This window comes from Canis lupus, chromosome X (genome assembly GCF_003254725.2).
Source record: "Canis lupus dingo isolate Sandy chromosome X, ASM325472v2, whole genome shotgun sequence".
NCBI lineage: Eukaryota > Metazoa > Chordata > Mammalia > Carnivora > Canidae > Canis > Canis lupus.
In genome coordinates this window covers 81,080,465-81,106,182 of record NC_064281.1, presented here as the reverse complement: position 1 = coordinate 81,106,182, position 25,718 = coordinate 81,080,465, and the positions used below count along the sequence as shown (strand labels likewise).

General features: G+C 36.8%; 1 protein-coding gene across 9 annotated transcripts in view; it reads left to right on the top strand.

Annotated features, from left to right (window-relative positions):
* The window catches only part of NUP62CL (nucleoporin 62 C-terminal like), a 94,185-nt gene that overhangs the window by 30,264 nt on the left and 38,203 nt on the right, over positions 1-25,718 (top strand). For 5 of the 9 annotated variants that reach the window (XM_035711989.2, XM_035711990.2, XM_035711991.2 and 2 more), the window contains 2 exons: positions 23,623-23,735; positions 25,267-25,365. In XM_035711989.2, coding sequence (XP_035567882.1) covers positions 23,623-23,735; positions 25,267-25,365 — 212 coding nt within the window. The remainder of the gene's footprint in view (positions 1-23,622; positions 23,736-25,266; positions 25,366-25,718) is intronic. The other 4 variants (XM_035711992.2, XM_049107632.1, XM_035711994.2 and 1 more) reach the window with 1 other exon arrangement.

The window sequence follows — 25,718 nt, the reverse complement described above, 5'->3', positions numbered from 1 at the left end:
ATAGCATATTATTATAGTTATTTATTATATATTTATGATATAAAGTTATATGATAATATCAAAAAGTTGACCTAAAAAACTCACTGTTGTCATCATGGCTTTGATACTGTGTCAGCAGTGCTCCTGGTGGCACGGAAGACATCAAAAATTTGAGTTGAAAATTGGATTTTGAATAGTTTTTTCCCAAGGTATGCATGTTTGATTAAAATCTGTCTACATTGGGATCCCTGGGTGGCGCAGCGGTTTGGCGCCTGCCTTTGGCCCAGGGCACGATCCTGGAGACCCGGGATCAAGTCCCACGTTGGGCTCCCGGTGCATTGAGCCTGCTTCTCCCTCTGCCTGTGTCTCTGCCTCTCTCTCTCTCTCTGTGACTATCATAAATAAATTAAAAAAAATTAAAAAAAAAAAATAAAATCTGTCTACATTGAGAAGAGGTCTTTCAAGAAGTATACAAAAATTTAAATGAGAAGAAGGAATTGTGACAGGTTTTTTTTTTCATACTGGTGCATAAAGTAATGGGGCTCTTAATTTTGATGAAAGATTTTTTGAAACTGAATTCTTAGAATTGCCTTTCAGAGCTATTGTTTAAAAACTGATCTTTAGACACATCCCATTTTATAAATCTTGACTCAGAATTATAAGTACACAATGATTTTCCCTTAACACTTTAAAGATATTCCATCATCTTCTAACAGTTATTGCTGCTAATGAAGAGCCTTCTGTCAAACCGGTTATTACTCCTTATTAGGGAAATATGTTTTTTTCTCTCTGGAAATGTTCAGATTTTCTTCTCTATATTTAATATTCTAGTGTTTCAATATATTGTATATAAAGGGTGTGCTTGTGTGTGTGTGTGTGTGTGCGCGCATGTGTGTGTGTTGGCGGTGGGGAGGGGTTGTCTGCTTGCACCTGGTGGCCTTTTTAATCTGCGGACTCATTTTTCTTCAGTTCTAGCAAACTCTTTTATGAACTCTTTCAGTATTGTCTTTGCCATTCTATATATTTCCTTCTGATATTCTTTCTGGATATATATTGAAGATGTTCTTTTGTTTTCTTATCTCTTAATTTCTCTCTTCTTTCCCATCACTTTCTTTGGTCTGTATTCTGGTGGATATCTTCTGTTCTCTCTTCTAGTTCATTGATTTTTTTTTCCTCATCAATTGTGTCTAGTTTACTTAGATCTCTCTTGAGTTTTTTATTTCTAATAGTGATATCTATTTCTTGGATACTCCTTGGTTCTTTTTCACATTCACTTGTTTGTTTTATGGATATTATTTCCTTCCTTTTTTAAAAAGATTATTTATTTATTTATTCACGAGAGACACACAGAGAGAGAGGCAGAGACATAGGCAGAGGGAGAAGCAGGCTCCATGCAGGGAGCCCGATGTGGGACTCGATCCCGGGACTCTAGGATCATGCCCTGGGCTGAGGGCAGGCTCTAAACCGCTGAGCCACCCAGGGATCCCTGATATTATTTCTTTCTTGAGCTCTTTTTTTTTAAGATTTTATTTATTTATTCATGAGAGAGACAGAGAGAGAGAGGCAGAGACACAGGCAGAGGGAGAAGCAGGCTCCATGCAGGGAGCCCGACGTGGGACTTGATCCCGGGTCTCCAGGATCATGCCCTGGGCTGAAAGTGGCGCTAAACCACTGAGCCACACAGGCTGCCCTCTTGAGCTCTTTAGACATATTAAATATATACTTCTTTTTTTTTTAAAGATTTTACTTATTTATTCATGAGAGACACACACAGAGAGAGAGGCAGAGACATAGGCAGAGGGAGAAGCAGGCTCCTCACAGGGAGCCCAATGTGGGACCCGATTCTGAAACTCCGAGATCATGCCCTGAGCCGAAGGCAGGCACTCAACCATTAAGCAACCAGGCATCCCTAAATATATACTTCAATGTGGCATTCATTTTGCTCTGTTATCTCTAATTCCTTGAATGAGAATTTTCTTTTTTTATGGGTATAGACTACTTACTTTGTTGTTTTATAATTCTTATCAATGAGTTAATTCTCTGGGGGCTTTTTCTGACCTTGTGTGACCTAGGAAGTGGATGAGGCACCTCCATTACATGAGGTCCTGAGCAACCTACTTGAGCCTTGAAGGTTTCATCAGCTCCTAATCAGTTTTATTTTATTTTATTTTATTTTATTTTATTTTTTTAGCTCCTAATCAGTTTTAATGTTAGCATTTTAGCTTGAAGTTTCTATTCCATACAGATGAATGGAATTTGAGCCATCTGTGCTTATCTTCTTCACCAGCTTGGAGTTCCTACATGTTTCCATTGCCTTTTCCATTCTCCCATAGATCTTTCTCAGATTTAAGTTTCATTAGGCCTCTGCTGATTGAGGAGCCCTGCCCTATGGCCTCAGATCATACCCGTAACCCAGCATATTTCCAGCTGTTAGGGCCACATACCTCATTTATGTCCCCCTTGGGCTAAGCAGCTTTAGCTTCTGCATAGAAATACGAATTCCTTCTCTGTTTGGCCCCTGAAAAACTGTCTTCTGTCTCCAAAAACTCTGCTTTGTACTTTCAAGAATGTTTTTTTTAAGAATGTTTTTATGGGGATCCCTGGGTAGCGCAGTGGTTTGGCACCTGCCTTTGGCCCAGGGCGCAATCCTGGAGATCCGGGATCGAATCCCACGTCGGGCTCCCGGTGCATGGAGCCTGCTTCTCCCTCTGCCTCTCTCTCTCTCTCTCTCTCTCTCTCTGTGTGACTATCATAAATAAATAAAAATTTAAAAAAAATTAAAAAAAAAGAATGTTTTTATGAAGTACTTTTATTTATTTATTTTTATGAAGTACTTTTAAACTGATATTTCTAGGAGTTTGGAGTATGGGAGAGTGATTCCAGTGTGGCTTTCTCCACCATCTTGACTTGTAGCTCTCATCAAGATTTCTAAAGTGTGTTTTCTTCCATTCCTCTCTTGCCCCCATTGAGGGCTTGGAGTCATAAGTGGGTTTAATTTTGGAGAAACTGGTACCCCTTCAGGTGGGTTCACTTTTGGCCCTGCAAAGACAGTAACCACCACTTCAGCTATCGGGTTTACATTCTCTACACCTGGTGCAAGAGGGTTTAAGTTTAGGACTCTACCCCAACCAGTTATAAATAAGTAAGTACCTCTTCTACTGCCCTGTTCTCATTCAGTAATGCAGCTCCAGCTTCACAGACCAAACCATTCAGCTTTGGAATACAAGTTGTTATCACCTCCTGCCACAGAAGAAACTGGGTTTTCTCTTAGGGTAAGAGCAGTACAGTTTGATTCTTTTAGTGGTAACAAAGGTCATCATCTCAAAGATAAACTTTCCATTTAGAGTATGGAAGGGCTAAAGAAATGGTATGGTATTTCTAAGTCAACTATTTGGAATTATACCCCTCATTTCCAAGATAGTCTTATAAATTGAAGCCATATAAGATTTAAGGCACAAGGCACATTGAATTCTGATCTGTGATTTCCCTTCATTTTGTGTGAGCCATAGGAGGAGTGCTCACTGAGTTTTGGACATAAATCATCTTGAAATCAGGCTACTTGATTAAGTGTCTCTCTCTCTCTTGAGAGATCATTATAATATACATTCTTCCCTCTCGCGTTTCAGAATTTGAAAGGGAGCACTCTTCATGCCTTTATTTTTTTTTAATTTTTATTTATTTATGATAGTCACACAGAGAGGGAGAGAGAGGCAGAGACATAGGCAGAGGGAGAAGCAGGCTCCATGCACCGGGAGCCCGACGTGGGATTTGATCCTGGGTTTCCAGGATCGCGCCCTGGGCCAAAGGCAGGCGCCAAACAGCTGTGCCACCCAGGGATCCCTCTTCATGCCTTTAAAAAAAATCCAGATGGATCCAGCCATTTCTTTTGGTAGTACCTGGTGGTCCAATGAAAAGCTGGAGTATTCTCTCTGGAATTCTCCCTGATTCTGTTAGTATCTAATAGCTTGTAATATCTGGTTATCTTCCCTTCCATATTGAGATGAAAACCTATAGAACAAAATCTCACAAACTATTCATATTTGAAACTTAATTTGTTGTGACTATGTTATCTAGCTGTCGTTTAATGTGTCAGAACTATTATATTGATTTTTTTCCATATTTCTATTTAGAATAAGTGCACCAAAATTAAACTTGGGCAATACTTGCTCTCTCATACAACCTGCAGTGATTACAGGAGCTTCAAGGCTGAGTACCAGCACTCTTACCAACACCTTAACATGCAGTGTCCCATCGTACTGGGTGACAGCGTCCAGCCTTTTGTTTTTGGCTCTGCTATCACCTCTGCTACTGAGTCTGCAACTGCCACAGGGTTCTCATTCATCAGTGGAAGTGGAATTTCAGTGCTGTCTCTGCAGTGGAGAACACAGCATTTGTAGCATTACCCCTCACTCCTGCTACTCAGCCTCTAGTGGCACAACTGCCACACAACCAATTGTTTTCTTCAGTTTTGGTGGGTAGCCTGCACATGTGGTTGGAACTCTGCTCCCCAGTGGAGAAGCACAGTATTCAAGACTGATTTTGAGATTCTTTTTTAGATTGCTTCAAATCCAAATATGACTCACTTCTCTTGCTGGAGTTTAATGTAATTGATAAATGTGATAGATATTAAGTCCAAACTGCTCCTTCTGGTGTTGCAGTTTTAGGTTTAGAACCAAAGAATGTTTATAGATCTTGGAAACTAGCCCTTTATCTGATATTGCCCTACGACCCAGCAATTGTACTGCTGGGGATTTACCCCAAAGATACAGATGCAATGAAACGCCGGGACACCTGCACCCCAATGTTTATAGCAGCAATGTCCACAATAGCCAAACTGTGGAAGGAGCCTCGGTGTCCATCGAAAGATGAATGGATAAAGAAGATATGGTCTATGTATACAATGGAATATTACTCAGCCATTAGAAACGACAAATACCCACCATTTGCTTCGAGTGGATGGAACTGGAGGGTATTATGCTGAGTGAAATAAGTCAATTGGAGAAGGACAAACATTATATGTTCTCATTCATTTGGGGAATATAAAAAATAGTGAAAGGGAATGAAGGGGAAAGGAGAAAAACATGAGTGGGAAATATCAGAAAGGGTGACAGAACATGAAAGACTCCTAACTCCGGGAAACGAACTAGGGGTGATGGAAGGGGAGGTGGGTGGGGGGTGGGGGTGATGGGCACTGAGGGGGGCACTTGATGCGATGAGCACTGGGTGTTATTCTATATGTTGGCAAATTGAACACCAATAAAAAAATAAATTTACATAAAAAAAGAACCAAAGAATGTTTGTTTTGGAAAAAGTTACAACCTTCTGGAACCAGCAGTTGAGACAAATCTGCATTTAGTAACGAGAGTTATACTGAAATGTTTTGATCAATTGTTTAATGCTCGTTTTTAACAAGTTTATTCTTATTCACAGTCTGTTGATATGTTCTGTTTTCCATTTTGAAAATAAAACTTCTGAAATGTAATTTATCAGGAGGTACAAGAGAACAGGAAAGTGGTTTTAGAGTGATGTAAAATTTTAGAGAATATTAATAATGCAATAAGTCACTTCTATGGCATGATTGGAGAATGACAAAATATTTTGGCTGGTAGAAACATCTTACACGTGTGGGTTACCAGTTTCTAAATAATTACGATTCAATAAAATACATTTGACCTATATTGAACATTAATGAGAAGGCATTTAAGATCTTACTAAACCAAAATGCAGTTAATAGAGTTCTGATTTATAACCCATATAAACTTGATTTTTTTGTAGATATTTTAGAACTTGGGAAATGTGCTGAGTAAGATACTAATACATTTATTAACACATAATTTATTAATAAATTAATACATGTATTAATAAATTAATACACATTAATACATTTTATATTATAGTGTAGTTTATTAAATTAGATATTCATAGTAATAATTTCAGAGCTTTTGGGAACAACCAAAATGGAAAAATATTTTTAAAATTATAGATAATATAGAACTAAGTTATTTATAAATCATAGTTGTGATAGAACCAATTTTCATTGATTGGTATAGCATTGTAGGACATGAAGAGATGAAGTGGAACATTGAAATAATTATGCTAGAATATTTTGTTACTGCCTTGGGAAGGGCATCATTTTAATTGTATACAAATGAATTTTTGGTGTTAGAAATAATACACTCACTCTCAAATAAATTTAAAAAATAGAAATAATGCATATCTGTTATTTTAAAAAATCTAGGAAATAAGTGTTTGAGTCTTGGCTCTGTTCATTAGTAGTTCTGTGACCTTGGGCAAGTTATTTTAGCCTCTCAGTGATTGGTTTATTCATCTGTAAGTGCTCAGCACATACCACAACAATCCTACCTCATAGGATTCTATAAGTTAATATAGGTGAAATGCGTAGAAACTTGTCTGACATGTAATAGGCTCTCAGAGGTAGCTGTCGTTGTTTTTATGAAAATGTACATTTCCCTACAGTGTTAAGTATGTTGGATATTATCCTTTTTGTGTGTTTGTTTTTTAATGTGATAGCTTAACAGTGGAAATAATATCAGCATAATCTTGATTTACGTTTCTTTACTAATAGGATTACTTCTTTTTGAATTATTTATTGAGTAATTGTATTTGTGTGTGTGTGAGAGAAAGAATTGAATAAATTCCTTGTTTGTATCTTTTGCTCAGTTTTCCAATATGGTATTTATTTTTTCTTATTGATAATGCAGCTACAGTATTTTAACCCTTTGATATTTGTACTTGAAGTATTTTCCTAGTTTATTTACATTTTATTTTTCTAAGAGTTTTTATAGATATTAAAATATCCTAATTTTTTTAATTAAGCTTTTTATTTTGCCATAATTGTGGATTCTCATGCTGTTTTAAGAGGTAATAAAGATTCCACATACCCTTTGTCCATTTTCTTCCAGTAGTAACATCTTGCATAACTATCACACAGTATCACAGACTGGATGTTGATATTGATCATTGAGATATAGACTAGTCCTATCACTACAGGGATGCTCCGTTTTGCCCCTTCAGAGCAACTGTTACTATAATTTTGTAATTTTCAAAATGTTATATAAATGGAATCAATATGAGATATTTTAGGAATAGCTTTTTTCACTCAGCATAATTTTCCATAGATTCAACCAGATTGTTGTATCAGTTGTTTGTTTTATTGATGCATAGTATTCCATGGTGTGGATGTACTGCAGTTTATGTAACTATTTTCCCATGGATGGCTATTTGTGTTGTTTCTACTTTTTGGCCATTATGAGTAAAGCTGCTATGAACATTTATGTACAGGTTTTTTTGTGAACATAAGTCTTCATTTCTCTTGGATAAATGCCCAGGAGTACAATTGCTGGATCATATGGTAGCTGTATATTCAATCTTATAAGAAATTGCTGAACTGTCTTCCATAATGGCTGTACCATTTTACATACCCATCAGCAAGTATGTGTAATCCACTTTCTCTGCTCTTTCACTATCATTTGGTATTATCACTATTTTTCATTTTAGCCATTCTTGCAAATAGTGATATCATATTGTGGTTTTTATTTATATTTCTCTAAGGGCTAATGATGTTGAACATCTTTTCCTGTGCTTATTTGTCATCTGTATATCCAATCTGTCCATGTCTTTTAGAGTCTGAAAAAAAGCATTAAAAAATAGTGAAGTATTATATGGGTCCTTTTTACAAAGGGACTTGGGAAATGTCAGTGAATAATAGGGTTTTACAAAAGACAGAGTGCTGATCAACTGGGATTTTTTTCTCTGGTTAGATTTACACCTGAGTATATCTCTTTTTTTAAAGTGATTGTAAATGGTACTGTATTTTTAATCTCATATTCACTTATTTATTGCTAGTATGTAGAAATATAATTGATTTTGTATGTTTATCTTGTATCCTATGACCTTGCTGAACTCATTTATTCTAGGAAGGTTTTTTTTTTTTGTAGATGTCATCTGAAAATAGGGAAAATTTCACTTCTTCCTCTCCAGTTTAGATATTTCCCCCCCTTGCTTTAATGTAGTAGCTAAAAGTCCTAATACTATATTGGATAAGAGTGATGAGTCCAATCTTAGGGAGAAACATCTAGTTTCTCATTAAGTATGGTGTTAGCTGTAGTTTTTTTTATAGATGCCCTTAATCAAGTTGAAGATGTTCCCATCTATTCCTAGCTTTTTGAGACTTTTACCATAACGGAGTTTTGAATTTTATAAAAGCTTTTTCTTCATTAGGTAATATGGTCATGTGGATCACACTGATTGCTTTTTCAAATATTATACCAACCTTGCATCCCTAGAATAAATCCCACTTGGTTGTGGTCTATAACCCTTTTATACATTGCCAAATTCTATTTTCTTGTATTTTGTTTGATTTTTTATTCTTTCATTCATATTCATAAGAGATACTGGTCTGCAGCTTTCTTTTTTATTTTGTCTTTTTTTTATCAAACAATGATACTGGTTTCATAAATTAAGTTGGGAAGTGTTTCTCCTGTTTTATTTTCTGAAAGAAATTCTTTAAACATTTGGTAGAATTCTCCAGTGAACCCATCTAGACCTCAAGATTTTTTTTTTAGGAATTTTAAAATTATGAGTAAATTCTTAACAGTTATAGGGTTACTCAAATTATCTATTCCGTATTAGTGACTTATGGTAGTTTGTATGTTTTGAGTTGGACCATTTCTTTTGCATTTTCAGTTTTTAAACTTTTTAAAAAATATTTTATTTATTTATCCATGAGAGACACAGAGAGAAAAGCAGAGACATAGGCAGAGGGAGAAGCAGGCTCCACGCAGGGAGCCCAATGTGGGACTCAATCCCAAATCTGAGGATCATGCCCTGAACCAAAGGCAGATGCTCAACCGCTGAGCCACCCAGGCGTCCCTTCTTTACATTTTCAAATTTGTGGTCATAGTATTATTCTTTGGACGTCCACATGGTGTGTCATGATCTCTTGTTTCATTACTGATATTGGTAATTGTATCTTTCCTCTGTTTTCTTTTTCAACCTTAGAGGTTTGTTAATTAAATTGATGTTTCAGGGGTCAACTCTTTGTATCATTGATTTTTTTCTATTTTTTTGTTTTCCATTTCATTGATATTTGCTCATTATTTCCTCCTGCTTGCTTTGCATTTATTTTGCTCTTTTACTAGATTTTTAGGTGAGAGTTTGGATGATTGATTAGAAATTTTTCTTCTGTTTTTAATTTTTAAAATTGAGAGATAATTGACATTATATTAGTTTCAGGTGTAGAACATAATGATTCACTATATGTATATATTATGAAATGATCAAATAAGTCTAGTTAACATCCATCACCACACAGTTACAATTTTTTTTCTTGTGATTAGAGCTTTTAAGATCTATTTACTCTCTTAGCAACTTTCAAATATACACTAGTATTAACTATTGTCACCATGCTGTACATCTTCTTTTATAATGTGTACATTTACTGCTATAAATTTCCCTGCCAGCAGTGCTTTAACTACATCCCACAAATTATGGTATGATGTATTTTCTTTTTTTGTATGATGTATTTTCATTTTCATTCAATTCAATGTATTTTTAATTTTTTTGTTGAAAAAAAAATTTTTGTTGAGACTTCCTCTTTGACCCATGGGTTATTTCAGTGTGTGTTTAGTTTCCAAATGTTTGGAGATTTTCCTATTTTTTGCTTTTGATTTCTAGTTCCATTCTATTGTAGTTGAAGAATATACTGAATCATTTCTAGTCTTTTAAATTAGTTGAAGTTTGTTTTATGGTCCCAAATAAGGTCTATCTTGGTATATGTTCTGGGGCACTTGGAAATAATGTATTCTGCTTTATAGGATGAAGCGTTTTATAAAGGACAATTAGATTCTGATGGTTAATGGTTTTGATGAGGTCTATATCCTTGTTGAGTTTCTGTCTAGTTCTATCAATTGGAAAGAGAAGGGTGTTGGAATTTCTAACTGGGATAGTGGATTTATCTATTTCTCCTTTCACTTTTATCAGTTTTTGATTCACATATTTTGAAGCTCTGTTGTTTAGTATATATATACAATTGCTAACATTTATTGGGGAATTAGGCCTGTATGTAATATCATTATGTAATATGCCCCTCTGGTAAGTTTTTGCTCTGAAGTCTACTTTGATAATAATATATCCATTCCTACTTAATATTGTATAGTATTTCTTTTCCATCTTTTTATTCTTGACTTGCCTCTATCGTTTTTGAAGTGAGTTTCTTATAAACAACATAGAATTGGGTCATAGTTTTTTAATACCCTCTGTCAATCTCACTTTTTTAAAAGATTTTATTTATTTATTCATGAGAGACACACAGAGAGAGGCAGAGACATAGGCAGAGGGAGAAGCAGGCTCCCTGAAGGGATTTGATCCTGGGACTGAGATCATGCCCTGAGCTGAAGGCAGACACTCAACGACTGAACCACCCAGACGTCCCTGTCAATCTCACTTTTAATTGGATTATTTAGACCATTTACATTTTCTGTTATTATTGCTATGTTAGGGCTTACATCTGCCACTTAATTTTTTTGTTTTGTTTATATTTTTCATTCTTCTATTTTCTGTTTCCTGCCTTACTATTGATTACTTGAACATGTTTTAGAATTCCATTTTGGTTTAATTATAGTATTTGTGAGAATACCTCTTTGTACGGCTTTTTTAGTGGTACATACATATATAGTCTACTTGTCATTTTACCTGTTTTTGTGAGATATAAAAGCCTTTCTCACGGTGCCTGGGTGGCTCAGTCAGTTAAGTGTCCTACTTTTGGTTGCAGCTAAGGTCTTGATCTCAGGGTCATGAATTCAAGCTCTGAGTTGGACTCTATGCAGGGCATGGAGCCTACTTTAAAAAAAAACCTTTCTTCCTGTATATCCCTTAACCCACCCTTACTTGTAATGTAATTGTCTTAAATTATTTTATCTACATAGATTTAGAACCATATCAGCCTGGGTTATAATTTTTGTTTAAACCATCAAACATAATTTTAAAAACTTAAGACAAACAGGAAAATCTATTGTATTTACCCATATTTTTGCTTTTCTATTTGTTGTTTCTTCCTCCCTGAGGTTCCAAGATTCCTTCTTTTGTCATTTTCTTTCTGTTTAGAGAATTTCCTTTAGCTGTCCATTTAAGGTGGTCCGTTGGCAACAAATTCTTGGAGTTTTCCTTTTCAGTATCTTAATTTCCTCTTCATTCCTAGAGGATATTTTCACTAGCTATAGGATTCTGGGTTGGCAGTTCTTTTCAGTACTTGAAAAATACAGTGATACTTTGTTCTTGCCATGATGTATCGTCATGGTTTCTGATGATAAATCTGTCATTTAAGTAGTTTTCCCTCTATAAGTTAGATGCTATGTTTCTCTTGCTGCTTTTCAAGATTTTTTTTTAATATCTTGGTGTAGACATCTATTGTTCTATCATCTGTTTCAGTGATTCTTATCTATCTGCTCTGTTCTCCCTAATCTTTTCACTTAGCTTTACATTTTGGTTATTGTTTTTTTTTTTTTCAGTTTTCAAATTTCCATTTGGTTCCTCTTCATATCTTCTGTTTCCTTGCTGACGTTTTCTATAAATTTCTTTTCTTTTTTTACCCCCCGTTAAGGCTATTTTTTCACGTTTCAAGCGTGTTTAGTTTCTTGTTGATGCATTATTATCACAGATGCTTTCGGTCTTTGCCAGTTAATTCTAATATTTCTGTCATCTTGGTATTCTCATTTTTCACTCAGTTTGAGGCCTTCCTGGTTCTCGGTAGGATGAGTGTTTAATTGAAACCTGGACGTTTTCATATTATATTATGAAACTCTGAATCTGATTTACACTTTTTTTTGCTTTAGCTGGTTTAATTTGACATTGCTTTAGCAGCAGAAGAAAAGGGTGCTGCTTTGTTACTCTAAGGTGGGAGTAGAACTTCATTTCTCCCTTGTGTCTCCATTGCTAACCAAGGCATGGGTCTCCTAGTTACTGGTGGGTGAGGATGGAAATTTCTGCTCCCAGTGTGGTTTTCAGTGTCACTGTAAGGAGAGGATTCATACACTGCTGTCAGGGATGAAAAACCTGGCTCCCTACTTGACCTTCTCTGATACCACTCTGGTGGGGTATTAGGACACCTCATTCCAGTCTCATACGGGTAGAGAAGTTTAGGCTCCTTGCTTAGTGTTTAGTAAGTAGGAAATGGGGCCACAGTGTTTTGTGTGGTGTTTGATTATACTAGAGTGGTTATTGTCTAAAAGTTTTCTGTCTTATTTGTCTGCTCCTTTCCTTGTCTTTCGTCTACAGAGCAGGCTTTTATTAGGGCTTTTATGGGTAGGATCTATATCCATTGTTATATCAACATTGCTAGCCAATTCAACTCCAAGCCTGGGAAAGACAGTGCAAAAAGAAAGCCTGTATCATTCCTTGGGTCTCAAGATCTCTGTTTGCCTTCTTCTCACCCTTTCTTAGAGTCTTCTTATGTTTGTTTTATATATAACGTTTTAGTTAAACAGGGGTTTTATTTGAATAAGGAAAAGTACATGTATCCTATTTTCCTGGAAGTCCTTAATTTAATTTTTATATTTTAACATCTCTTAATCTCCTGAGTTTCTCTCTCTGGCCAAATAGACTTTTTCATCTCGAGATCCTTAATTCTTTTTTTTAAAGATTTTATTTGTTTGTTTGTTTATTTATTTATTTATTCATGAGAGACACACACACAGAGAGAGAGGCAGAGACATAGGCAGAGGGAGAAGCAGGCTCCATGCAGGAAGCCCTATGTGGGACTCCATTCTGGAACTCCAGGATCATGCACTGAGCTAAAGGCAGGCGCTCAACCACTGAGCCAGCCAGGTGTCCCCCTTAGTTCTTTTTATACTTTTATTATGGTTTATATTTTTAAGGAATCATTTTTTTCATAAATGATTAGTGAGTAAAACCATTATATTTCATTAAATAGCAATTCTTTTCTATTGATTTGAGATGCTGTCTTCCACATACAGCAAATTATATATGATTAGTTCTACTTCCAGACTTCCTATTCTCTTCTATTGATCTGCCCTTTATAGTTCTAATATCACCATTTTAGTTATTGTAGCATGCCCCACTATCTTGTAGCATAGGGCCACCTTTCCCAGTCCTGTTAAGAAAAATCTTGACTATTTTCTAGGGCCAACAATTTATTAAAATAGTTGGTTGACAGCCTGGGTAGCTCAATCAGTTAAGCATCTGACTTTTTGTTTGTTTGTTTGTTTGTTTGTTTTTAATATTTTATTTATTTATGATCGACAGAGAGGGAGGGAGAGAGAGAGAGAGAGAGGCAGAGAGAGAAGCAGGCTCCATGCACCGGAGCCTGACGTGGGATTCGATCCCGGGTCTCCAGGATCGCGCCCTGGGCCAAAGGCAGGCGCTAAACCGCTGCGCCACCCAGGGATCCCTGTTTTGTTTTTTAAATTGAAGTTTGATTTGCCAACATATAGTATAATACCTCAGTGCCCATTACCCAGTTACCCCATACCCCTGCCTGCCTCCCTTTCCACTATCCTTTGTTCATTTCCCAGAGTTAGGAGTGTCTCATGGTTTGTCACCCTCTCTAATTTTTCCCACTTATTTTCCCTCCTTTCCCTTATAATCCCTTTCACTATTTCTTATATTCCCCATATGAGTGAAACCATATGATGATTGTCCTTCTCTAATTGACTTATTTCACTGAGCATGATATCCTCCAGTTCCATCCACATTGAACCAAATAGTGGATATTCATCCTTTCTAATGGCTAGGTAATATTCCTTTGTGTATGTGTATATATATACACAATGAAGGACATCGAGGCTCCTTCCACAGTTTGGCTATTGTGGACATTGCTGCTATAAACATTGGGGTGCTAGTGTCCTAGCATTTCACTGCCTCTGTATCTTTGGGATAAATACCCAGTAGAAGCATCTGACTTTAGCTCAGCTCGTGATCTCAGGGTCCTGGGATTGAGCCCCACGTAGGGCTCCCCAGTCAGTGGGGAGTCTGCTTGTCCCTCTGCCCCTCACACCACTCATGTTTTTTTCTCTCTCTCTCTCTCAAATAAATAAAATCTGTAAAATAGTTGGCAGTTTCTAATGTTCTTAAACATCAAGGAATTAAGGGTGATTTGGGTATCGTTAGTACTAGATGGAGAAAATTATATAAACCCTTCCTCTAGTCCAGTGGTTCTCAACTGGAGATGATTTTGCCCCCCTGTCCTATTTTTGGTTGTTGAGACTGGGGAGGTGCTACTGGCAGTAGTGGGTAGAGTCCAGGGATGCTGTTGACCTTGGAAATAAAACAGCTACTTATTTTGCCAGCAAGATATGTTTGAATAGCAGAGGAATTACAATTTGGGACAAGCAGTGTATGGCAAAACCACAGGCAAGTCTGGAGAACAAAGGAGGAGAAAGCCCTTTTCTAGAGGAAAGGGGGGAGTTGGGAGGGGCTGTTGTAAACCGAAAGTCCATTGGAGTTAATTGGGAGATTGAAGTGTGTGGCTTTTCATTCACTGAGTTTTGGAAGTCTCTCATTGGCTGGGCTGTTGTTGAGCAAGGAGAAAATCTTCCTCCTGCTGGAGTAGTAAAATAGGTTTGTTTTCTTGTTTTCCTTTTGGGCCTGCAAATGGCTGCAATAAGTGGTATGATGTGAGAGCTCCCTCTCCTGGCCTCCCAACCCCATTTTAAATGAAGTTTATTTTATTCAGTTTCACACTGCAAAATATCCTGCAGTGCACATAAAAGAAAACCTTGTGTCCCCTACACTCAGTACCTCTGACACCAGATAGGAGAGGTTCTTCCCACACTAATCAATTCTCCAATTCTGGACACCAGCTGGGTTTCCTACATTTAGTTATGATGCTCATTACCTGGAGTTACCACAGACCACACATTTTAAGGTCTCAGTTCCACAACTGTCTACTACTTCAGAAAACAATTGTGAGCTCCAGGTTATGTCATTTGTACTTCTCACCAACTTCTTAGAAGTTGGGGGTTCCCATGACCCCCTCCTTGGGTCACTAATGTGCTAGAACAACTCACAGAACTCTAGAAAATCCTTTACTTACAATTACTGGTTTATTATAAATGTTACAACTTAGGAACAACCAAATAGAAGAGATACACAAGGCAAGGTATGGGGGAGCGGCCTAGATCTTCCATGTCTTTTCCAGGTGTTGTCACTGTTTTAGCACCTCCATGTGTTCACCAACCCAGAAGCCCTCCAAACCCCCTCATTTAGGGTATTGATGGAGGTTCTATTAAGTAGGCATGATTGATTAAATCATTGGCCAGTGGTGACTGAACTCAATCTTTAGCACCTCCCATTTCCAGAGGTTAGAGGGTGGGGTAAAAGTTCTAACCCTCTCATCACTTGGTTGGTTCCTCTGGTAACCAGGGCCCATCCTTAAGGGCTCCTTAAACTTCACCTTATTAACATAAATCAGGTTTGGTTGTTAAGGGCTTGTTATAAATAACCAGAGGCTCCTTTCACCTTTATTGCTTCTGGAGCTATTTCAGGAACAGGGGACAAAAGCCAAATATTATAACAAAAGATGTCCCTAACACTTTTGTCACTTAGGAAATTACAAGGGTTTCAGGACCTGTCCAGGAAAGGGGACACAGAGTAAATATACATTTCTTATTATATCCCAGCATAGGCTAGTCCTCTGCAACAAAGAATTACCTGGCCCCAAATGTCAGTAGTGCCATGTTGAATAACCTTGCTCTAGTTCTATGATTAGGAAAACAAAACCATCTCTTAAATCCTTTCTTATTTAAGAGAAAGATTCCTCTAACTTAAAAGCAAATCATATTAAATGGCACTTGCTTCCTTAGTTACCTCTGGGTATATGATTTAAGGTCAGGCCCTGAAATTATGCCAGTACCCAAGACAAATGATCAGGATTTAAAATATGGGCATAAATCAAGTGCAAATTCAATTAGCACTAGTGAAGAAGTTTCAATAATATGGCCAGTTATAAATACAAACATCAATAGTGTGCCCATGTTTAAGCAATAGTAATTGGTAAATATATATAATGAGAAAAGGTCCATCAACAATTTCAACCAAAAATTCAAAATGCCTAGCAATAAACTTTTAAAATCTGCATGGCCTATATAAAGATAACTCCAAAATTCTACTGAGGAATATAATAGAAGACATTAATAAATGAAGACACCTAGTGAAGGCACAGACTTGATATACAAGATTGTCATTTATCTCCACATTAACCTACACATTTAATGTAATTCTTAAAAAACCATAATGGGAATTGTTAAAAAACAAAATTCAATCAAGTAAATTTGAAGATCCAATTGGCTTTTTAAGCAATTCATGAATTGGGCAGCATCCCATCTAGCAAGAAGAGTGATGCTCTGAGAAATTGTACAAAATGAAAGGTCTTTGTGGGAATGAGGGTCGGGCAAGAAGTTACTAGTAAAAGAAAAGAAAGGTTTCTGGCCAGATGTCTTTTGGGTGGAAGGAAACAGCAGGGTTGTTTTTTTTTTTATCATGCAGATTACCTCCCTTAGTGCTGATCAGGAAATTTCAGATTGAGTTTTGAAAGGTCACATTTCTGGAAAAGATTGAAACTATAATTGAGTTGAGTGGTTTCCTGTGGTGGTGAACAAATCACTCCCAAATTGGGCTTTTTTTTTGAGGAAGGAAGGAAGGGAAAAGTGGGACTTGACTATAGTTGAATCTAAAGTTTAAATGGGGAAATAAATACATGAGACTAGTTAACTCCCCACCTTTTTTTGAAAGTGCACATACACTTTGGGGGCAGGGGGAGGGTCAGAGGGAGAGGGAGAAAGAGAAATCCTTTTTTTTAAGATTTTATTTATTTATTCATGAGACACACACACACACACACACACACACACACACACACACACACACAGAGGCAGAGACACAGGCAGAGAGAGAAGCAGGCTCCACGCAGGGAGCCCGACATGGGACACCATCCCAGGTCTCCAGGATCAGGCCCTGGGCTGAAGGTGGCGCTAAACCGCTGAGTCACCTGGGCTGCCCAAGAGAAAGAAAAATCTTAAGCAGGCTCCACGCCCAGCCCAGCACAGTGCCCAGTGTTGGGGCTCAATCTCAGGACCCTGAGATCATTACCTGAGCTGAAATCAAGAGTTGGTTGTTCAACCAACTGAGCAACCCAGGCACCCCTCAACTCTTGTTTTTATTTTTTTTTAAATAGGAAAGAGACACTTCTCTTTTTTTTTTTTTTTAGTTTTTTTTTAATTATTTTTTTATTTATGATAGTCACAGAGAGAGAGAGAGAGAGAGAGGCAGAGACACAGGCAGAGGGAGAAGCAGGCTCTATGCACCGGGAGCCCGATGTGGGATTTGATCTTGGGTCTCCAGGATTGCTCCCTGGGCCAAAGGCAGGCACCAAACCGCTGCGCCACTCAGGGATCCCTCAACTCTTGTTTTTTGAGGAAGTAATGATGGAGTACTTGTAGGAAAATACATAAAAATGTATGTTAACTTTATTCTCTTCCTATAAATTTAAAATATTGTGTAACAAAATAAATAAATAAAATATTGTGTAACATAAGAGCACATGAATTCTAGTGCTGTAATAATTGAAACTTTCTTGTAGAACATTGATAGAAAAATTAATGAAAAAATTTAAAGTACAGAAATAAACCTGGGTCTATGAAGATGGCATTTCAAATCTGTGGGGAGAGAGGATGCAGTAGTGAGTAAATGAATTTCAGTAGCTGGCTAAACAGCTGATTTGGGGGAAAGGGGATTAATTTTTGCCTAAGAAGATCATCAAAAAGAAAACCACAGGGCCAAAATGGTATCACGTAGGTGAAGGCCCCAAGTCAGTAAACCAGGCCTTAACACCTAATCCAACTGCAGTTTCAACCTCCCCCAGAAATCTAAGTCTTAACTAGCCAATCAGGAGTTTTCTGATAAGCACCAATGAGGTAATCTGTCAGTGGGCCCTCTCAATCTCCTGAAAGAAGATGAGGTCATCTGCATCAAAAGATTCCCTGCCCTTTCCCCTAAGAGAAGGTTATCTTGCCTGAAACAATTCTTTCTTTTCTTTGCTTATCATTTTCTTGCCCCACCTTCCTTCCTATAAAAACCTTCCATTTTGTACAATTCCTTTGAGTGCCTCTCTACCTGCTAGATGAGATACTGCCAGATTCATGAATTAATAAAGCCAGTTAGTAGATCTTCAAATTTACTCCACTGAATTTTGTTTTTTTAAGAAGAGCAGCCAAAAGAAATACTGGGTGATTTAACGATAGAAAATGAAACAATAAACATTTTTTTAAAAGCACAGGTAAATATGAAAATATGTAAATAATATGTCTTGGGTTGGGGAAAGGACCTTTATGTATAATTTAAAAACATGTAATATATTCAGTCAGGTGGTTCAAAAATGACTGTACATAGTACACCTAGGTATACTATGTCCCATCTACCTGGTATTACCCCTACTCCCTCCACTCCCTCCATTCAACTGACCACTGTAATTGTATGTGTCCTTGTATATATCTTTCCACAGTTTCTTCATGGATTTGCTAGCAAATAAAAAATATTCTTAAGCCCTCTACCTTTATTTTTGTTTACATAAATGATGCATACACAGTACTCTGTACCTTGCCTTTTTAATCTTACAAACTTTATACACTTACTTTAAACATTTTGGAGATCTTTTCACATCTGTCAGTATATAGACAGCGCCCTCAGTATTTTTTGTTGCAACATAGAATCCCATGGCCTAGACGTGCTATAATTTATCTAGTCCTTTGCTGCTAGGCATTTAGGTTGTTTCCTCATTTACTAATACAAACAGTGATGTCATGGCTCTCATTTTACATGTCTTTTTATTTTTTATTCTTTTTAAAGATTTTATTTATTCATGACAGAGAGAGAGAGACAGACAGACAGACAGACACAGGCAGAGGAAGAAGCAGGCTCCATGCAGGGAGCCTGACGTGGGACTTGATCCTGGGTCTCCAGGATCACACCCTGGGCTGAAGGCGGCCCTAAACCACTGGGCCACCAGGGCTGCCCTACATGTCATTTTATATGCAAGTGCATCTTCACCGATACATTTTGAGAAGAAATATTAGTGGCTCAAAAGATAGGTTCATTTAGAATTTTTCGAACATTGGCCACTTGTTTTCCAGAGGGATTATACCAATTTACGTTCCTGTTAGGACCCTCAGAAGCTGTTTGTTTGTTCACAGTGTCTTTAACACAGTGTGTTTGTTACTAGTTTTTTATTTCTTACCATCTGTTTGGTGAAATTGTTCTCAATATAGTTATAATTTGTGATTTTCTCCTAAAAACTAGGTTAAACACCTTTTATATCTTTAAGAGGGGAAGGCATTAGAAACATAATATGGAGACATAAACCAGAAAGGAAAAAATGATGGAAAGATTTGACTACATAAAACATAAAACCGAAATAAAAACACAAATGACAAACTGGGGTTGGGAAATTTTTGCAACATTTTTTAGAGGGGGGAGGGGCAAAAGGAGAGGGAGAGAGAGAGATTCTTAAGCAGGCTCCATACCCAGCATGAGATGGATGCTGGGCTCTATCTCACAGCCCTGAGATCATGACGTGAGCTGAAATCAAGAGTCAGTCGCTCAAACTGACTGAGCCACTCAGGCATCCTACAACATTTGACTAAGTAGCCTTGATATATGTTTCGATAATAAGACAATACTCTAATGAGAAAATCAGCAGATGACATGAATAGCCAATTTTGAATGAGGAAATTAAAGTAGCCATTAAACCCATAATAAAAATTTAGCCTCACTACTTGGTAATGAATTATAAATATTAGAACATCTTTTCTGTAAAACTGGCCATCTCTTTAAAAGTACACTACACGTTTCTAGATGAAACAGGGATACTCTACAATACACATTTTAAATGGTTGAAGGTATGTGGTAATGTTTCCAATTCCTTCCCAGCATCTCTCTGTCCCCTTCACCATCAGTGACCCTAGATCTTTTGGATAGCAGAGTCTTGTTATGTATTGCCATGAGTTGTTCAGCAGTTGGATGTAGGCAGCAACAGATTCAAGTGCAGTTCCTTATTAAGTACTTTTTCTTTTTGAAGAGGAAATAAAATGTAATTATATATTGGAGTCTGGAAAAAATGGGTTCAATTCAGCGGCAACTTTCATTGGGCACTTACTACCATGTGCCATGTACAATGGTCTAGAAAGGGGATGAAAAGATAAACTTCATTTTTAGTTAACCAGTGAATCTCATTTGTGTCTTTATATACTTCATTTCTCTAGCTCTATTTTTTTATACATTTTCCTTGAAATTTTAAAGAGGCGGGTAATCTGTTCTTAAAACTTTATCCCAGACTTCTATGTATTCCTTTTTTCAGAGTTTTATTATTATGTAATTCATATGCCATCTAATTTACCCATTGAAAACATACAATTAATTGGCTTTTAGTATATTCACCGAGTTGTGCAGTCATTACTGCAGTCAATTTTAGAATATTTTCATCTCCCTTAGAGGAAACTCCATACCCATTAGTAGTCACTGTCTATTCTTCCCTCCCCCCAGTCCCTGACAACCATTCATCTGCTTTCTGGCTCTAGATTCCCCTATTCTGGACATGTCATCTAAAAGGAATCATAAAATATGTGCTCTTTTGTGATTAACTTCTCTCACTCAGCATAATGTTTTTAAGAGCTCATCTGTGTTTTAGCATATCACAGTGTTGCTTTTCCTTTTTGTGGCCAAATAAAATTCTGTTGTATGGATATACCACATTTTATTTATTCATTCATCAGTTGATATTCATTTGGGCCATTTCTACCTTTTATCAGTAAGGAGTAATGCTGCTATGAACATTCATGCACATGCTGTTGTGTGGATATATGTTTTCATTTCTCTTGTGTAGATACCTAGGAGTAGCATTACTAGATCATATGACAATTCTATATTTAACACATTGAGGAAATGCTAGACGGTTTTCCAAAGTGGCTGTACCATCTTACCTTCCCATCAGCATTGTGTGAGGTTCCCAATTTCTCCACATCCTCACCAACACTTGATATTTGACTTTTTGATTATAGACATCTTAGTTGGTATGAAGTAGACTCTCATTGTGGTTTTGATTTTTAATTTCCTAATGACTAATGACCTCGAGTCTGTTTTCATGCGTTAGATAGATGGCCATTTACATCAGCAACTTGGTATCTTTTCAACCGTTCTTTTGTAGTCCCATCTCCCTCTGGACACAGGCTGGAAAGAATCTCTACTTTTAAGGATTTGCGTCATTAGATTTTGCTTACCTGGATAATCCAGGATAATCTCCCTATCTCAAGGTACTGAACCTTAATCACATCTGTAAAGGCCTTTTTGTGAAGTAAGGTAATATGTTGCAGGCTCTGGGTATTAGGAGGCAGCTATCTTTGGGGACCATTTTTCTGTCTACCATACCATCTTAAAAATACTAAATCTTCTGATCCACAAACATGATATATTTCCATTTATTTAGGATGTCTTTAATTTCTTGCAGTGATGTTTTCTATTTTCCCGGGTATAAGTCTTGCATGCACTTCTCTTGCTAGATTTGCTCCTAAGTATTTTTGAGAAATTATTAGTGGAATGATATTCTTAATTTCATTTGTGGATTATTCATTGCCAGTATATAGAATTGTAATTCATTTTATTTGTGTTGGTCTTGAATCCTGCAAATTTACTGAGCTTGTTTGATGTTCTAATAGATTTTTTTGTGGCTGCCATAGAATTTTCTATGTTCATGATCAAGTCACCTGTGAATAGAAATAGGTTTATTTCTTCCTTTTTGACCTAGATGCCATTTATTTTTGTTTTCATATCTAATTGTTCTCTCTAGAACTTCTAATGTATTGTTTGGAAGAGCAGACATCTTTGGTTCATTCTTAATAATAGTGGGAAAGTATGCAGTTTTTTTATCATTAAATGTGATGTTAGCTGTGGTTTTTTCGTAAGTGCCCTTTATCATGTTGGAGAAGTTCCCTTCTCTTTGTAGTTTGTTAAGCATTTTCATCATGAAGCTGTGTTCAATTTTCTCAAATGCTTTTTCTACTTCTGTTGAGATGATCCTGCTTTTTAAAAATAATAGCATAATAGAGGTATAATTCACATATCTTAAAATTCACCCTTTTAAAGTGTGCAATTCAGTCTTTTTAAAAAAACATTCACAGAGAGTAACCATCATCACGGTGCAATTCCAAAATATTTTTATTACCCCAAAAAGAAACCTGGTACCCATTAGCAGTCACCCCCCCCCCCAATTACCCACTCCCAGCTCCTAGCATGTACTAATCTATGTCTTTTGATTTGCCTATTTTGGACATTTCTTATAAATGGAATCATACAATATGTAGCCTTTTGTGCCTGGCTTCTTTCATTTAGGATGATATTTTCAAGATTCATCCAAGGTGAGTACTTGGTTCTTCTGATCTCAGGCGGAGGACTATTCAGCTTTTTCTTTCCCTCATTGCCCCTGGTAAACTAGCTGGCCTACAGCCTCAACTGTTACTCTTATGGAGCTACTTGTTTCCTCTAAATTGCTTAGCACCAAAAAAAAAATTGCTTAGCACCAAAATCTCCACTTTCTTTGAGATAGAGTCCTTTGGCTTTAATTTCCTCATACTCCTTTTTTTTTTCCCCTCATACTCCTTTTCAAATAAAGTCAATTCTTTTGGGTATAGCTTGGGAGCTCTCTCTGTTTTTAGGGGCCTCCTTTTACCCCTGGGCAAAATCTTTGAAATAGTGCTTTGGGCACTGTGCAGGGCCAGTTTCCTCTGACCCTCTTGCTTATCACTTCAGGCATGGAACCTCAGTGCTATAAGGCAGTCAGAGTAGGGGTGATGGGCCTCCTGTATTCTTAACCTGTTGTGCCTGGTGTAGGGCCTCTGTCCTATGAATGAGGGCTGACTAAAGGAAGGGAGTCCCTCAACTTTTGGCTGTACTCACCAGGAATTTCAACCCATTAAATCTTTGTTGGAGGTGATTTGCTGGCTGCTTGCCTTGCCCAGTGAAATATTATATCCCTTAGTTGGGATCTGGGGCCACGTCACTATTGTTGGCCATTCCTGCCTGGAGTGTGACTTTCTTCAAGGTTGGGGGGGGCAGTATAGAGGGAAGGTAGGGAGTGGGTTGTGGTTCATATTCTAGACTCCCACTGGTATAACTGAATCTTAGCAGATTTTCTTGAATAAATGTTCTTTATTTGCTGTGTATCTTTAGGATGATTTCCTGAGATTTCAAATTGTTTTTATTATGTTATTGTTGTTGTTGTTATTATTATTATTACCAGTTATGGTTGTTTCACTGAGGAATAGGTCCCCAGGACTTCTTGTGTTGCAGTTCTAGAAGTGGATCCGATCCCCCACTTAAATTTACTTTTTCAGTAAAGTAGAATTTCTTATGATGGTGCTAGAAGGCTGGCTGTGCTAAGCAGTACTGATAAAGTATTTTTTTTTTAAATCAGGCTTTTATTATGTTTTGTTTATTAGATTTCAGAGTATCTGATTTTCCTTGATTTGTTTCAGTTTCTTCATATAAATGTACCTTGTTATAATGGTGTTTTATATTTGAAAAATTATTCTTTGGTGACATATTTTTCTGCTTGTTACTTAGATTTTTAGGTTTGGCTTCAGCATCGGCTGCTGACGCCACTACTTGTTCAGGCACCATGCTGTTTACTTCAACGTCAAATGCTTCTACTTCTGCTGCTGCTACTGGGCTCTCTTGTAAGTTACTGGTTGCAAAGAAAATATTGTTATTTCGCATCAAGCCATTTAACTCACTTTGCCAATATAAGCTATGGAACTCTTGGATCTCATAAATTATCATTAAGCTCCAACCCATCTGTAATTGCTAATATCAATAGTAGTTTTGCTTCAGAACCTAATTGTCATGGCTTTAGCTGTGAATTTTGTGTTAACATGATTATTCCAGCTTAAAAGTTACAATTTTAAGCATATAATTAATTAACATTGTAATGTTTTGAAACAACTTCTTGAAGCTAATGGGAATAGGAATTGTGGGAGTTTTGCCAAGTATGTCTGAAGGGAAGAAGTCTTATTATCCATGTGAATAAGATAAAATGGGAATTAAATGTTGGAGCCTTGCTATCATGTGTCTTTTTAGATAGAGCAGGTTTGTGGTCCTTACATTTTATCTATCAGAAGTGATGGATGACAGAAGGACCAGTTTTAGGTTTTAATTGACAGTGTGTGTTGCCTTGTGGCTTCTCTCCATGAAGAGGAACATCTGGATGCTTTGAGCTGAGAAGTGGGATATTAATTATCTTGTAATCCCAATTTCTTTGCTATATATCTTACATTAGTACAATAACAGATGTTGAGCAATTCTTTCTTACAGGTCCATATAAGCTGACTCTGCTTTTGAGATATCTTCACAGTACCATGACATTTATCATTAGACTTCGTTATTTTAATTCTAGCTGTAATATGATCCCCGGACAGCCCTATTATAGCAAGATTGTCACATTCCTGGGAATAAAACTTTCTGGGAATTACTCATGCCTAGTTCAGGGTGAAAAATAATGGTCTGTCATCCCTATCCTCTTGTGAAGTTGGCATAGTTACACTTGGGTTGTATTTTCTACCTAATAGACTTCCAATTTTGAGACACAATTAGCCTTTTGATACATGTAAGCAATATCCTTGTCCACCACAACAGATTTTGTGAATATGACCATGCCTGAGGCTGAAAGTTATAATTGTTGAATGCATTCCATTTTCAGCCAAAGACTTGCCCTCTGACCTCTGGCAGGCTTGTTTTCATTCCTGTCTTTGAGGTCCTTGCCAAATGAAAAGAATTCTCAACCATAGTATATGTAACCTCAATGAGGTAAAACATATATAAAGTTAACTTATTTTAAGTGTACAATTCAGTGATCTTAATAACTATATATCTTACATTAGTACAATAACAGCAAATGTTGAGCAATTCTTTCTTACAGGTCCATATAAGCTGACTCTGCTTTTGAGATATCTTCACAGTACCATGACATTCTAGTTTTAGAATATTTCTGTCATCCAAATAAGATCTCTCAGTCTCAGATGACTACTAATCTATCTTCTGTCTCTGTAGATTTGCCTTTTCTGCACATTTCTTATAAATGGATTTACCATAGGTTTTTTTTGGAGTTTATCCAGAAGTTTCTAAAAGGCTCTTCAGATGAAAAAGACTCTATAAATTATTCACTGTTTTTAAATTAAAGTGTAATGGGTAATATTATGTTATTCTCTGCAGTTGGTGCTCCAGCAACTTCAATGGGCACATTTGGTGGCATAACTTTGGGATTTGGATTAAAATTCCCTGGAGCAGGTGGAGCAGCTCATACTGCATCTAGTAAGATTTTAGAATTACTGGGGTGTATTCTGTGTTTGGATACTCATTGGAAATGTGCTGTGTAACAAGCAGTAAGTAAGTTGTATTCCATAGTTTTTAGGACTAAGTAAGTTTTGATCATTTCATCATAGTATGCAAAAGGTACACCAATAGTGATGATTGCCAAAGTGTAGTGAGACATTTGATACCAATGATGCTACTTTCTTTGAGATGACCATAATCAATGCTGCTATCAAATTCTTGTCAACTTTTAAATTTAATAATTTTTATTATTGAGCATAGTGTTTACATTGACCCAGTATATTAGGATTGATAGTTCTTTTTCCCTTATGCTTAATTTAATTTTGACCTGT